Source organism: Marmota marmota, unplaced genomic scaffold (genome assembly GCF_001458135.2).
Source record: "Marmota marmota marmota unplaced genomic scaffold, marMar, whole genome shotgun sequence".
NCBI lineage: Eukaryota > Metazoa > Chordata > Mammalia > Rodentia > Sciuridae > Marmota > Marmota marmota.
This window is the reverse complement of record NW_025999968.1, coordinates 7558337-7573831: the sequence shown is the minus strand read 5'-3', so window position 1 is coordinate 7573831 and position 15495 is coordinate 7558337. Positions and strand designations below refer to the sequence as shown.

The 15495-nt window shown below is 39.8% G+C and overlaps 1 protein-coding gene across 24 annotated transcripts in view; it reads left to right on the top strand.

The window, feature by feature from the left end:
- The window catches only part of Phldb2 (pleckstrin homology like domain family B member 2), a 203200-nt gene that overhangs the window by 94557 nt on the left and 93148 nt on the right, over window positions 1-15495 (top strand). For 22 of the 24 annotated variants that reach the window (XM_048803325.1, XM_048803336.1, XM_048803332.1 and 19 more), the window contains one exon: window positions 2510-2639. In XM_048803325.1, coding sequence (XP_048659282.1) covers window positions 2558-2639 — 82 coding nt within the window. In that variant the 5' untranslated portion in view covers window positions 2510-2557. Of the gene's footprint in view, window positions 1-2509; window positions 2640-10783; window positions 11151-11355; window positions 11513-15495 lie in introns of those variants that run through there. The other 2 variants (XM_048803334.1, XM_048803333.1) reach the window with 2 other exon arrangements.

Below are 15495 nucleotides of genomic sequence, written 5' to 3'. Positions count from 1 at the left end.
CATGTGCCCAATATTCTCCTCAGATTCAGGAATGCCCCAGGAGATGACGTGGTCCTATCGCCATATGGACTCCTATTTGTTGAGCACATACTAGGCCAGATATTTTCTCATTTCCTTTTCATAATGACTTTAAGGTGAAGTATTTTCATTTCCATTTTACAAATGAGCTAGATGCTAAGGAAGACTGGGTTATCAAAAGTCACAAAACCTGTAATGTACATTACCCCATGATGTGACCATCTCCAGTTCCCATCTCCAGTTCAAATGCTGAAACCATATCAGGATTTGTTTAAACTGTTCCTGATGTATTAAGGAAAATGGATTTTAATGGTAGCAGAAATGGAGGTAGAAAGACCAGTTACAGGTGTATACAAAATTTCAGAGGAGAGATGTCAATAAACACTTAAACTAGGACATTTTGTTAAGAGAACAAGGCACGCACTGTGATATAGGTGAGAGGCAAACTCATCAGGCCAATATGATTTACTGGAACTGGCAGGTGGAAACAGGGGAAAGTCTGATGTAATTTGGGTAAGTGATTGATGATGGGATCATTTTCTACAAATAGAAATACAGGAAATGGAGCCAATGTGTAATGAAAAGGAAAACTCAATTTTGAACATATCAAGTTGGAATATATCTATAGTATATATTTATATACTTTACATATGTAGAGTACGTAAGTACAGAGTATCCAAATATCCAAGTATAGAGATATAGACTTAAAGAATGTAGATTATGAGAAATTTGGTTTTTTTCTCAAAATGGAAGAAAGTGAGCTAAGCTACCACATTCCTCTTCAGCTGCATCCCCATCCTTTTTTATTTTGAGACATGGTCTTGCTAAGTGTTCAGGCTGGCCTCAAACTTTCAATCCTCCTACCTTAGCCTCCCAAATCACTGGGATTATAGGTGTGTGCCACCACACCTAGCAGATATCAAGAATTCTTAAACTCAAAACTTAAACTCAAAATGGTCAAATAAACTAGTTACTTCTCTCAGTAAAATATACAAATAGGTAATAAACACATGAAAAATGCTGAACATTGTTATCTGTTGGGGAAATGCCTATCAGTTTCACAATATGATACCACTCCACACCCACTAAGATGGCTATGATGAAAAACAGATAAAAATCAAGTACTGGAACCAATATCCTTCTCCATAATATGGGATTATATAAAAGTTAAAAGAAACAAAAATGACAAAACACCTAAGAGGGTGGCTGGTAAATAATAAGGATAGGATGAAAAACAGAAAATGAGCAACAAAAACCCCAAGCAAATACAGCCAGTCCAAGAAACTGGTCCCTCTTTCAGTCTATGTATTGTCTATCTCAGTAGTACAGCAGTTCTCCTTTGTATAAGTTTTCAATTTCCATGATTTCAGTGTCCCGCAGTCAACCTTATTCTGAAAATATAAATAGAAAATTCCAGGAATAAAAAATTCATAAGTTTTAAACTGCATGCTCTCTGAGTAGCATGAGGAAATCTCATACCATCCTGCTTCATCCTGCTTGGGACATAAATCATCCTTTGTCCACTGTATACATAGGGTATATGCTACCCACTTGTTAATCACTTAGCAGTTATCTCAGATATCAAATTGACTGTCACTGTATTGCAGTGCTTATATTCAAGTAACCCTTATTTTACTTAGTAAAGGCCCCATAAAGCAAAAGTATTGATGCTGGCAATTTGGATATGCAGTATATCTGATGGATATATATGTATAATATATATNATATATATATATATATATATATATATATATATATATATTTACATTTAAAGTGTAAAGTTCAGCCATTGAACTTTACACTTTAAATGAGTAAACTGTATGGTTTATAAATTATATATCGATAAAACTGTATATATATATATATATATATATATATATATATATGACGATATGCCAAAGACAGGCCACAAAATGCTCCTTTTAAGTGAAAAGGTGAATGTTCTTGATCAAATAAGCAAGCAAAAAAATCATATGTTGAAGTTTCTGAAAGATCTATAATATGTTATTTCTATACACAGAAAAAAACCCAATAACATAAATTTTATTATACGCTTCCGTTTTTATTAGTTACTATTAATCATCTACTATGCCTAATTTATAAATTAAACTTTATCATAGATACAGGAAAAACATAGTATGCATAGGGTTCAATACTGTCTGCAGTTTCAGACATCCATTAGGATTGATAAAAGGGAACTTCTATCCTTATTTGTTGGAGTTTGTTTGTTTTTTTAATCTGTAAACATTCCATCTAAAAATGTGCTTTTGTTGATGATGATGGTGGTGGTGTTTAAGTTTCGTCATTCTAAAGGAGAGTTAGCAGTGAGATAACAGAGATATCTGTTTTTCAACTTCAAAAGGAGTGCGTGTTTCCCAGATATCCGACATCTGTGTTCAACAGATGAAGCTCTGTTGACCTTCAGTATTCAGAAGTCACTTCCGCTTTCAGCTTTCTGATCATGGTGCCTCTCTTTTCTTGCCAAATACAGACTGGTATCAGCCCCAGTGTCTCCTTTGAGAATCAACACAGCACCCTGATGGAAGAGGAAGATACCCAGAGAGAGGAGCCCAAGGAAGATGGAGTTGGTGATACACAACATTTTGGTGAGAACTCTCTCGGTAGGTACTTCATTCCCAGAGATTTTAAGCACATATTTACAAGTATCTACTCCACAATACATACTAGGAATGAGCTGGCATTTTTCAGTACAAATGCAGGAGTCCAGCAAGCACCAGGAAGAGCCTGAGGCTGGCAATCCCTGCCCAGAGCTCCAGTAACCAGCTCCTCCATAGGCACTGCTCCATATCTCACTGAAGTCATGCTGAGGGGACTGGAAGATGAAAGCAGCTGGTGTGAAGTGGTCTTTTCCAGTGGCTCATTGGTCATTTAGAAAGCAAAGCCCATATAAAATGAGTGGAATGGCATGCACAAAGACAGATCCCAAGTTTTTAGGCTGTAACAGATCCTACTGTTTCCTCCCAGGAGGGACAAGGCTCCAACTTGACTGCTTCCAATTCATGGGTGCGTGGTGCTGGTTGAAATCTTTGCAAAATGTTTGCTGACAATCAAACAGAATAAATGGATTTATAAATTGTGTATTTTCTTTATTGTTTTTTTATTATATATAAGATGAACAAGTAAGTAGGAGGCTCAGGGATATGTTGGGGATCTGATTTCAGCCAAATTTATTAGTCTCTCCCTATGATCAGCTGATTCTGCCCTGCAGCATCCTCTTCTAATTAAGGAGGGTGATTTCGAAGTAAGTTTAATTTTTCACTTACTCATTATGCTAAGTTCTAGACACAAAGAGTAAAAATAGAAAGCTCCTATGTAAGGGTTCTCCAGAAAACCAGAAACATATATTTTATATTCACACACACACACAGAGATTGATTTTTGAGGAATTGCCTTACTCTATTGTGGGCAGTCCATACAGCCTGTGTATCTCCAGCACACATGAAAAGTAAAATAGAAAATTTGAAATGACATGAAAATACTTTGGCACCTGATTAAAACTGGGCATAGAGCTGGACAAAGCTTTCTGGAGAGGGTGATTCCTGTATTAACAATTGCTGGGTAAACTGTGGTTATGAAGGAAGAGGTGAATGAGTGTGACAAACACAAATAACTGTGAGTCGTTTGTTGTGATTGAAATGTTTTCTCCTTGTAGAAAGAGGAGGGAGGAAAAGGTAAACTATTCGGAAGTAACCTGGCAAAACCAGATGATTTATTTTGTGTTGTTTGTTTTCTTGCTAACCTGAGGATTCCTGATTTATTTTATCCTAAAGTCCTTGAGGTGTCACTGAAGAATTCCAAGCATTGAAGTGATAAGATTAGATTTTCAGTATTCATGACCAATTTATGTAATTATTCAACAAATATTTTTAAAAAATATTTCTTTTTCAGTTGTAGTTGGACACAATATCTTTTATTTTATTTATTTATTTTTATGTGGTGGTGAGGATCAAATCCACGGCCTCACATGTGCTAGGCGAGGGCTCCACCACTGAGCCACAATCCCAGTCCTCAACAAGTATTTTATTTTATAGTCTGTAATATAAAACTTATTGTACTGGGAATATAAGGGGGAAAATCCCTGCACTCAAAAAGCTTAGAATTTTGTGGGAAAATGGAGAGGCTAATAAAATAATTGAAAATTTAATTAGTGCTGTTGAGACCAGAAACTTGATTTGGGAGCTGCCAATGTCTGATTACTCCTATTCCCCAGCCGTCACATCCAACCATAACACAAGCTTCAAGTACTGAGCCATTGATGAGCAACTCCTCTATTCCCCATCACTTCTCATGTTCAAATGCACAGGGTCTCGGGTTTGATGCTTTCAGACCCTTTCTCTAAGATATGGCTCTTCTACCTTCCTTTGCCTTGGGTAAATCTTGCTGGCAGTATCCCGCCAGCCCCAGGTCTAAAACGGATCCATCGCCCCATGATCCCTGGGCTTATTCATTGTCATCTTTTGCAGTGGGATTTGAAAATATTACATAATCAATGAAAGTATAAAAGATAGGGAAAAGAGTATTATTGACAAATCTTTTAGAGGCAAAAAGGAGTAGGAATGTAGCTCAGTAGAAAGGCACTTGCCTAGCATGTACAGAACTCTGGATTGAATCCCCAGCACTTAAAAAAAAAAAAGGTAAAAGTTATAGGATTATATGATTTAGTTATGAATTAATAGGGATTAAGGAAGCATGAGGAACTAAATACATTTTTCAGATTTGGAGGGTTGGTTATAGAGGGTGATCTTTACATAATCATAGAATATAACAAAGAAGGAGCTGAATGATTTGGACATGTTGGGTCTGCTACGTCGAGGGATTTCCCTCTGGAGGTGTGCAATATGTGATCCCCACCCTCCTCCGTGTGTTCCCCTTGGTCCTCCTTTCTTGTACTGGGGATTGTGGCAGTTGGAATGGAAAATAAGGGACTGCTATTTCCAATAGTACCAAAGCGTTCAACTCTTTACAAAGTCATTGAGAATTTAACCAGAAATACTCTTAGCGGCCCAGGAGAGCTAAAAGTCTTTTGAAAAGTAATTGCCAGTGAATTATTCATCAAGGGTAATGTTGCTCTCCACTGATATGGATCCTTCCAAATTGCCTGTGTAAAGAATTTTCCACCTGGATAGCCACTTTGATAACTTCTGCATGTGGGACAAAACTAGCTTTTGTAAGAGGAAAACAACAAACCACACTGGGACTTGTGTTGACATTGCTCATCAATGCTCACCAAATGTGAGGAGTGAGACTCTCCTAGGAAGTTTCCTTTTACCAGCACTTCAGTTGCATATGTGAAGTGGGGTGGCCTAAGGAGTTCTCCAGCCCTGACCTGGGCATTTTTTTAGAGCAATCAGAAAAAAAGCCCCAGAAAGCTGGGCCAATAATCCTAGTGTGGACTTTAAACATACCTATATTTGCTTTTCAACTACCAAATTCACTTCAATATATGTAACTTTCCTCCTGTGTATTATTAAGTTTTGTGTAAGGCTAACTCTAATATTAACACTGAAAATATACTAAGTAAATCCATATGCCCATGTTAAAGTTCTGAAGAGTCTTATATCACTCTTGGTAATGCTGATACCTTAAGAATTGAAATCTGGAAATAAAAAATAAGAGAAGGACATTTTAAATAGAGTTTCTTTGGGTTCTCATTTAGACAATACAGCAAGTGAATTTTTATCATCTTTAGGGCATATTTATAACTCACAGAAATTCTTGGTTCATGAAGATAGCCAGAAATTCAAATGAGTCTACAAGAATTGTACTAGTGATAAACATCACTACCTGTATCAGAAATAAATTCTTCCATCATCCATTTTGAACTCATTAGGGACTAACAATAAATCTCTACTTTCTTTTTATTTTTTGTTTGGAGTTTATTTTTTTGACACTGGGGATCGAACCCAGGGATGCTTTACCACTGAGCTATCTTCCCAGTCGATTATTTATTTAGTGATACTGGGGGTTGGACCCAGGGCACTTCATCACTGAGCTACATTCCCCGCTCTTTTTATTTTTTATTTTGAGACAATGGGTCTCATCGAGTTGCTTATGCCTCACTAATTTGCTAAGACTGGCCTCAAACTTGTGATCCTCCTGCCTCAGTCTCCCAGATTGCTGGGATTATAGATGTGTGTCACTATGCCCAGCGTAAATGATGTTTTTATTAATTGTATTTATAAATCCCTGATAGAACCGATGAAATTATCCCCATAATGTGGAAGAGTAAAAAAAAAAACAAAAGAAAACAGGTCACATGCTGAACGCAGCAACACATGCTTATTATAATCCTAGACTCTGGTGGCTGAAACAGAAAGATGAAGGCCAGCTCAGTAATTTAGCAAGGCTCTAAACAACTTAGCAAGACCTTGCTCAAAATAAAAAATTAAAAGGGCTGAGAATGTAGCTCATTGGTTAAGTGACCCTGGATTCAATCCCCAGTAACCAAAATAAATAAATAAATGAATGAAATAAAAAGCTTACACAAGTAGGCCTGAAACTCTGGGGGCAATCATTTAATTGTATTGTCACTAAATTTCCACTCCAACACTTGACCCAACCATTTAAAGTTACCTGTTCTTTATTTATTTCTGTGAGAATTGCAGGATCTTTAACTTTGGAGTCACCATAAAATGAAAGAAAGAATAGCAGCCAGGAGTGGGAGGAGATTCAGTGTCTTACCTGGGGCTTTCGTGAACACAGTTGTTGGAGAGATTCCTTGTCTACCATAGGAAACACCATCAGTACGACTTTATTGGAGTCTCCAAATTTTATGGCAAAAGCTCATCTTTCCCTTTCTCTCTTTTTTTTTCTAATTTGTTCTAATTAGTTATAAATGAAAGTAGAATGCATTTTGACACATCATACATAAATAAAGTATAACTTTTCATTCTTCTTGTTGTACATGATGTAGAATCACACAGGTCATATAATCATGCATGTACCTAGGGTAATAATGTCCGATTCATTCTACTATCCTTCCTACTCATCTTTCCCTTTCTTCCCAGCCTTATAGAATCAGGTTTTGCTTCCTGCACAGCCACTGGTTCTTCGGTGTTTGTCAGGCAAGGAAGGGCCAGTGCAAGTTTAGAGCAAGGAAATGACATAATTAAAATGGTATTAGACATGGAATCGAACATTCAAACCCCTGTCTCTCTGGTCTCCCCAAGTCTGGCCTCAGCTAGTTAGGTCTTATCTCCTGCACCTCCCTTCTGTCTGCTCGGGCAGGCTGTATTACTCACATTTCCCAGTCTTCCTTGGCTTTTCTGTCCTCCAGCACTGGTCGCGTCATTTCCTCCACCTAGAAAGCCCTTTTCTTTCAATATGACAGTTATATATATTGTCTTCCTTGGTGGACTCACAGGGGCACACATACCCTTTTATCTGAAGTCATTTGTATTTTTTCTTTATAATACATGTTATATTGTATTATCACATTCCAGTAATATATTTGGCAGTAAATTCCTCAAAGACAGGCACATCGTTAAAATGCTTTCTTTTATCGCCATTTTCCCTGCATCTCACACATTGTACAGAAATGAGTAGGTGCTTAGTAAATTGGCCTTTGTTTTAACTTTCCTCATGTTCTAAATTTTAATTCTGCTCTGAGTTGTCAGAAGCCTCTCAGGCAATGAGGTCCACATATATCTGACACATCAAATTTGCACCTCTATTCCTACCCCAGGTGGCTCAAAACACATGCTCATGCACATGTGCGCACAAGCACATACATTAAAACATCTTTTTTGAAATCAAGGTATGAAATAAATGGAAGGATGGTAAAAGTAAGATAAAAAGAAAAATAAAGACTAACAGAAGAGAAGCTGAGATCCCTACAGTATTGAGGAACACTGCTGCAGAAGGGAATTTTCCCCCTCTATTTAAGTAGATAACTTACAAAGAAAACTCCTTGTTTTAAGCTCTTTATGCAGGTAAAGAAGACCAATTCAAGATCCTCAAGTAATTAGAAAAGTGAGCCAGATAAAGACAGTGGGGGTAGGTTAATCCGAAGGACACACACATGCACAAATGCATATACACACTTACATACTCACACATCACACTTAGCATCCTTTCCCTGCCTGACTGCAAAATAAATTCACAGAAAAGATTGAGGACAAGGCACAAAGAGAGTGTTTTGATGCAGAAATTAATCAGCTGTATAATTAGAGAGCCAGCCTTGTAATAGTTTAAACATAAAGCAGCATGTGGGGATAATCATTAAACCTGTTAAGGAGACAAAGTTGAGGTATTTGCCTTTTTGAGTCCCTGGGAGGTTAAAGTGATTTCCATTGTAATTTTGGTTAATTTTCTCATATTCATTTGAATAGCTAATGTGTTACTTATATTTCATCTATTTAAGTATATATTTGAGAACACAGAGTAAAATCCAAATATCCAATAAGTTTTGGGAATAAAAATACATCTAAGATGTTTAAAAGGAGGAGAAAGCAACATCTTTATTACCATTACACAATAATTGAATAGCAAGTTTAACTGAACCTCCTGAACATTAAGATACAAAGGGAAGCATTGGTTTACAGAGTTCTCCTTAACAATGGCTGCAAATCCAATGTGAAAATGGATGAAGATATTTTAAAAAAAAATTTTTTAGTTGTAGATGGACACAATACCTTTATTTTATTTATTTATTTTTATGGTGCTGAGGATCAAACCCAGTGCCTCACACATGCCAGGCAAGAGCTCTACCACTAACCCACAACCCCAACTGGAAAGAATATATCTTTTTAACGGAGAAAAAATTTACCCCACTACTAAATTATAAAGGAGTGCACAATGTGGAACTCAACTTATGTAGGACAAAGTACAATGTCATGGTCAATATCATCAACAAGAAACAGTTCCACAGAAGACTGACTGTGGTTGGAGACCATTCTTTTGATGGCACTATTAGTGCTATCTATCCCTGGGCAAAGAATGGTACTGACATTATCACATTTATCCATAAAGGAATTTGGAAAATAGCAATTTGTTTCTCAATGAGGATAAGTAATGCACTCAAATGACTTGGCTGAGTTAGTTCCTTTGCCCAGCTCTGGTGATGGATTGGCAAGAAGAGAAGTCAAGGACAAAATTTAAAAACTGATGTGAGGATGATTTCTGTGACTAAAGGACTGAGGGAGGAATTTCAGTGGAAATTTTAAGTGTGAGAAGTTTAATAGGCAACCAAGTGGGCAGTTGCCAGGAGCCTGGAATTCAGGCTAGAGGTAAAATTTGGGAGTAATCAACATACAGATAGTATTTAATGCTATGAGATGAGATCCCCAAGGGAGCAAGAATAGACAAGAGGTCCCAAGTTTGAACTCAGAACACTCCAATGAAACAAATGAAACTTATAAGAAGCAGTGTAGTAGGGCACCCTCCTTCCTATCCAGTGGGTAGGAAGAAAACCATGGAAATGTATAACAGAAGTCAAGTAAAAGTGATTCCAGAAGGAGAAAGTGATCAACTGCTAATTGCTTGAGTAAGATGAAGACCAAGAAACAATCTTTTATTGTTGTATCTTTTATAGTTTGATTTCAAGAAGAGCAATTGTAGGGACATAGTAGAAACAAAGCCCAACTGATGTAAATTGGAAGACAGAAGTTGAAGACAGCTTTCCTTAACAATTTGTTAATGGAGTTTTGCTGTAATTGAACAGGAAAAAAAGTGATAGGGGGAGATGGGGGGCAGGCAAATGGCTGGCTGGAGGGGGAAGTGGACACAACAGAGTTTGTTTTTTAAGATGAGAAAAAATAACACATTTAAGTTGATGAGGATGATCCAATGAAAGGGGAAAATTTATATGTGTAAGAGAATTACTGGATTATTTAACCACTGAATTGATTCTTGTATATTTCTGTAGGGCAAAAACTCAGAAAAGTTACAAAAAAATGTCCTATAAAATATCAAGCATTCTTGGGGCTGGGGTTGTGGCTCAGTGGTAGAGCGCTTGCCTAGCATGTGCGAGGCACTGGGTTCGATCCTCAGCACCACATAAAAATAAATATAATAAAGGCATTGTGTCCTTCTACAAATTAAAAAATATATTAAAGCATGCTTGTAGGTGAGGTACTTCATGAGATTATAAGCTGGTCTTTTACTTGCTTAGATGACAAGCATATGAAATAAGCTATTTGTTAAGTGACTACTAAGTCTACTCACTGTGACAGGTACTTTGCATATAATATACAGAAGCTTATTAACTGGCCTGCAGCATTAGTACCATTATTACCATGCTAGAAATTAAGAAATTGTTTCTGGGAGCTAAATGACCTAAATGCCACACTGTCCCAAGTTGAATAGTTAGTTGAATAGTTTGTTGTGTTTTCTTGCGGTTGTAAGTTCCTCCAAGGCTGTTGTCTTTCATCCCTGTGACCCCAGAGACTGGCCCAGAATTTGGCAGCGAGTTGCATTCTCGCCTGCGGAGGTGGACCGTGGGCAGCTCTGGGTCCATTTTATTGCCTTCCGAGGACGCACCGCTGGAGGACGTTCATATCAGCATTGTTTTCATTGGTTACTGCAGCTCAGAAAAATGTCAGAAAATATAGAAACTTTAAGAGAAATGACTGCAAGGCAATCAGTATGAATGAATTTTAAACTCTCCAGACTCCAGCCCTTGCCTGAGGTCATTCGCCAGTCATTGCACAGCTGCTTTTCTGACGCATCAGGTAAACCTACCCGGGGGCCAAATGTCTAGAGGAGGTGTGGTCACCTGGAGTTTCCCCAGCAGAAACTTCATCACCGGGTGAGAAAATCATCACTCCGGGACGTGTACTCTCCCGCCCTTCTTCCAGCTCATAAAGAAAGTCTGCCTCCAAAAGTCTGTACGATCTTGCGGTGAATTCGGCTTTGAGAGGGTGGCGCCCAATGATGGGGCAGCAGTAAAAATCCCCGACAGCAAACTACCCTGGAGCAGCGAGGGTACCCTACTAGACTGCTGGATTCCTCGGTGCCTGCAGCTGTGCTTACGAAAGGGGGCCCGGGGCGCGGGACCCAGAGGCGCGGAGCCCACCAACGCGGCCCGAGGGGGGGCATCAAGGCGTGGCGTGGCGCACCAACTCTGCCTTCCTGTCTCCTGTCGAGAGGACCTGGCTGCGCCTCCGCGCCAGGTGAGGAGAGGGCTGCGGTCCGCCGCGATCAAGGAGCTGTGCTGGTTCTGTTCTCCCGAGCGGCTCTTTGGGGACAATGCCTCCCCCGCCGTAGAGTTGGTCGCTGCCGTTTGCGCAGCGGAGGGTTAGGGGCGGAGAGGAGGCAGTGGCCGCCTGGACCGCGGAGGGGCGCGCTGACTGCGCAGCGCGAGTCCGGAGTGGCTGGCTTGCGCACGGTGGTGACTGGAGCTGCGTCCCGGCCCGGCCCGGCCCGGGGCCGAGACTAGGGCCCGAGGGAGGGAGAAAGGGAGGGCGGGGGCAAGGGCCAGGCCACAGAGTGGCGGGGCCCGCAGAGAGCCGTAGCTCAGAAGAAAGATGAGACGGTGAGTAGGCGCCCAGGGCGCACACTTTCTTTGCTTCTCTTGCAGTCAACAGGGACAAAAGCCCGGGCCAGGGTCGCCGGAGCCAGAGCTGTGCAACTTTAGGGTACTCGGAACCCCATTGTGTATGATTCTGGGGAACTGGGTGGACCTCCAGTTGAGGGAGTCGTGGAGAAGAGGTGAAGGCGATGATTCCAGAGTTATTGTAGGGAACAGGCGGGATTTAGGGGTGCCAGGGGAAACTTTTGCGGACAATTCTGGAATGTTGAAGAAGAGAGGGATGGTTCTTCTGGTTAGATCCTTTCGAGAGAGGGTCCGCAGCTGGATGGTGTGGGGAGTGGGATCCAGAAAAGATCCCCCTCCCGTCTCCAAAGGTCTGGCTAGTTATGCTTCAGCCTCAGTCTTGAGTCTTTCCAACCGAGAGCCTCTGATACTAATTCGACTTTAGATCCGCGAAAAGTTTTATGATGCAGCGGTCTCTGCTCCCTTTAGAGATAGCGAGACTGGAAACCTTAAGGTGCTTTTCAGTCCTCTGTTTCTCCAGCACCCTGTTCGGCGGGCAATAGTGAAATGTTTGTTGGTACATTTAATAACTTCGCACTAGCAATCATCACTTATTAAAGCGCCGAGGACCTGGCTAACTCCCGCCACCGCCAGGAAATTAAAAGGCTGACAGGCTGTCCCTCCCAGGGTTGGGGTTTCCTGTTTGAAAGAGCTTTGGACTGGGAACCTGCTTCCAGAGATTCCTCATTTACCTTTCATATGTAAAAGAAGGACTGACACTGTAGCTTTTTATGTGGATAATCTTGTCGGAGACTGGAAATCCTCTGGGCTAGCCTGGTCCTCTTTCCTAAAGTCTTCCTTCTGCAGCTCTTAGGAGTTGTAGGATGCTATGCTAGTCACAGCCAGGTGCAGTTGGGAGGGGATGAGAAGAGGCATTAAAATGTGGAGGCTTGTTAGTGTAAATATTTGAGAGCCACATGTCCTTCATTATATGGATGTATAGATTCCAGATGGAGATTTTCAAGTATTGTACTTGTAACTTTAAGCTTTCTAGTTTGGTTTAACCTGGGTGATTGAGATTTGTCTTCTGTCTGAATTCAGCTGGGAGACATCTGCAGGAGGTTCGCAGTTTCAGAGGGTTAAACTTTTGCCCTTGGAGCACTTGAATTCTTGGATCCTGGTAGGATAGCAACAGAGTAGTTGGGTTTAGGATAAATAAACCTTTGGAGTAACCCACTATTTAAAAGAACAACCATATGCCTGGTGTCGTTGCCCTCAATTGTGTAAATATTTGTTTGAATAAAGAGCTGAGGTTCTTTGAGAAGTAATGGTGGTGTCTATACATGGCTCCCTTTTCACATCCTCAACTTAGTGATTTAAAGGGCTTTTTCTTTATACATTTAATGTAGAAATTTAGACACTGTATATAAATAAGAAGCTGCAAAATCTCCAAAACATCAGTAACTGATGTTAACTTTAATAGCACAGAGGAGTCAAGCTTTTGCTCTCAGTTAACTAATGTAGCCTTCACCTTCTGAGACCCAAAGGTTTGCAAATCCCAGCCATTCTCACAGATGGAAAAATGAGATGTTTGGCTTAGAGTAGTCATCATTTCAGTCAATTTGCAGGCTTTAGTCTGTTTCATGCAGCTGGCAGCTGCTGTTCTTTTGGGGCTAGATTGGCTGCAGGGGGTGTCTCTTCCATCCCCTGTGTGAAGTGGGGGAAGGAAAGATACTTAGGAAATTGGGCTAAAAGCTTGCTAAATCCTCTTTTCAAGAACTTTGGGCAAAGCTGATTGCTCCAGAAGTATTATTTGTGTGTGTGTGTGTGTGTGTGTGTGTGTAAGTAAAGAAAAAACCAAAATGATTATATCAAACTCTGGCTTTTCACTATTTTTTATTTTGAAATCTGTAAGCCGGGTTAGTTTTGGAATGCATTGGAGAAGTTATTGTGGAAGATGTAATTACTTTTGAATACTTTTAAAGAGTAGTTGACATTATGGTTAGTTTACAGTGTAATCCAGGTTAGGGTATGCAAATTTTCAACTCTTAGGAAGGAGGCAGTTCTATGGATGACTTGGAAAGAGAGTGACTTTTACAGGTGGAATGCATGTGGTTTATAATCTGTTAAGTCTTGGTGTACTTTGTTAATTGTGTAAATGTTATCCATTTTGGGGAAAAAACCTTCTAAAGGATGTGATTTTTCTTAAAGATGCTATGTGTTACAGCAGGGGTTTTTCTTGGGGAAGAGGATTTGTCCCCCAGAGGATGCTGGAACATCAAAAGAATGCACAAGTTGGCTTTCCTTTTAAAAAAAAAACTAATTTTTAGTTGTCATAGCTGGGAGCAGAGGAGTACTACTAACATCTAACAAATAAAGACCTTGGATGCTGCTAAACTTCCTGCACAGAACACACAAAGAATCATCCTGCTCCAAACCCAGTACTAGAGTGTTGCCTCAGGGGCAGATGTTAACAAGATTAGGGTTCTTAATTTAATTTAGATCCTCAAGAAACTTATTTAAATTTAAGTGTAGGAGCTCAACATAAGGAGATCATGTCAGAGAAGCCTTTTCTTTGCAGTAGATTCTTTGCCTTTGGCATTAAGGGTCTCAGTATACCATAAACATGGGAAAACTTGAGCTTATTGATGATTCTAAGTTGGGTTTAAATCACAGGAATTTGAAGTGTTAGAGCACAATGGAGCCTCAGAGATCACCAACTTCAGTCTTTTCATTTGATAGAAGAGGTGTCCAGAGATTAGTGACTGGCAATTAGGGGCATATTTCTAGGTACAACCCAGAATTATAAAATTTAAAATTCTGTCTTTGGGCAGATGGGAATTTAGAAAAAAAAAAAATGAACAAAAACTGGGCCTGACCCAGAATAAACTCTTAGTTGTAAGAAAATAAACTTTTAGATGGGGGAGGGGTAGCACTAGCTTTGATAACTGTGAAGCATATGTTCCGGTGCATCAGCCCCAAGAAGGGGTAATTCCACTGTGTGGCCTGTGACACTCCTGAAGCCTGCACCATCCTTTCCATGGCAAAGTGGGCAACAGATGGTTTCACAGACATGGCAGATGCTGCTTTTGAATCCAGGTATAAAACAGAACATTTGAGATTTTCCACCCCTGCTTTCCTTATCCATTAGGAGCAGAGCACATGAATGGTTAGGGTTGTCTTAGAAAGAAAAGTGAGAGAGGCCTCCTGAGTATGTAGGAAAAAATGATATCTGACATCTATGAATATGGTTTGGGGCAATTGTAGGAAAAATTCATAAACTATGGGTGGGTATCTAAGATGAATTCAATTGAACAGAGTTTGGATTAGGAATCTAAAGACAATTCAAACTTGACTAGTTTTTGGATAAATAGGACAAAATAACTTCAGGGGTAAGAGGAATCTTACAAATTCTTTCTGTCTTACACTTTTGCCCCCAATCCACTAAGTCGGCTAGATAGTGGCGAAACAAACCAAATAGCCTAACTCCTGGGCAACTGTACTTACTCTTACACCGGGTCTACTCTTCCATCTGTGTCCCTAATGGGGAAGAAAATGATAGAAATACAAAATTATTGTTAATTTCCTGGGAGAGACTGCTAAATATGATATTCATGAATAGCTCTGTGTATGGAAAGGATTTACTTCAGTAAGTTTTTTATTATCAGAAAGTTGTGCACATATGGTCTGATCAATTGCAAACATGTGTACTCTCACATTCAAGTTACTATGGTTAGACATTAGGTCTTTGATTGGGGGTTCTAGTCTTGTATGCCAAGTAATTCTGCTATGGTTGTTATTTCATCGAATCCTCAAATCTGTGAGGTTCTGACAATTTAGGAGGGCTGTTAGTAAGCTTTTCCTGGGAGAGGTCAGAGCTCTGAATGATGCTGGGGGAGCTATCATTGTGACAACTGGTCAATGGGTACACGACAAAGCAAAGTGCCTGCAATGTATTTAAAAATAACTCCAAAGTGATGACT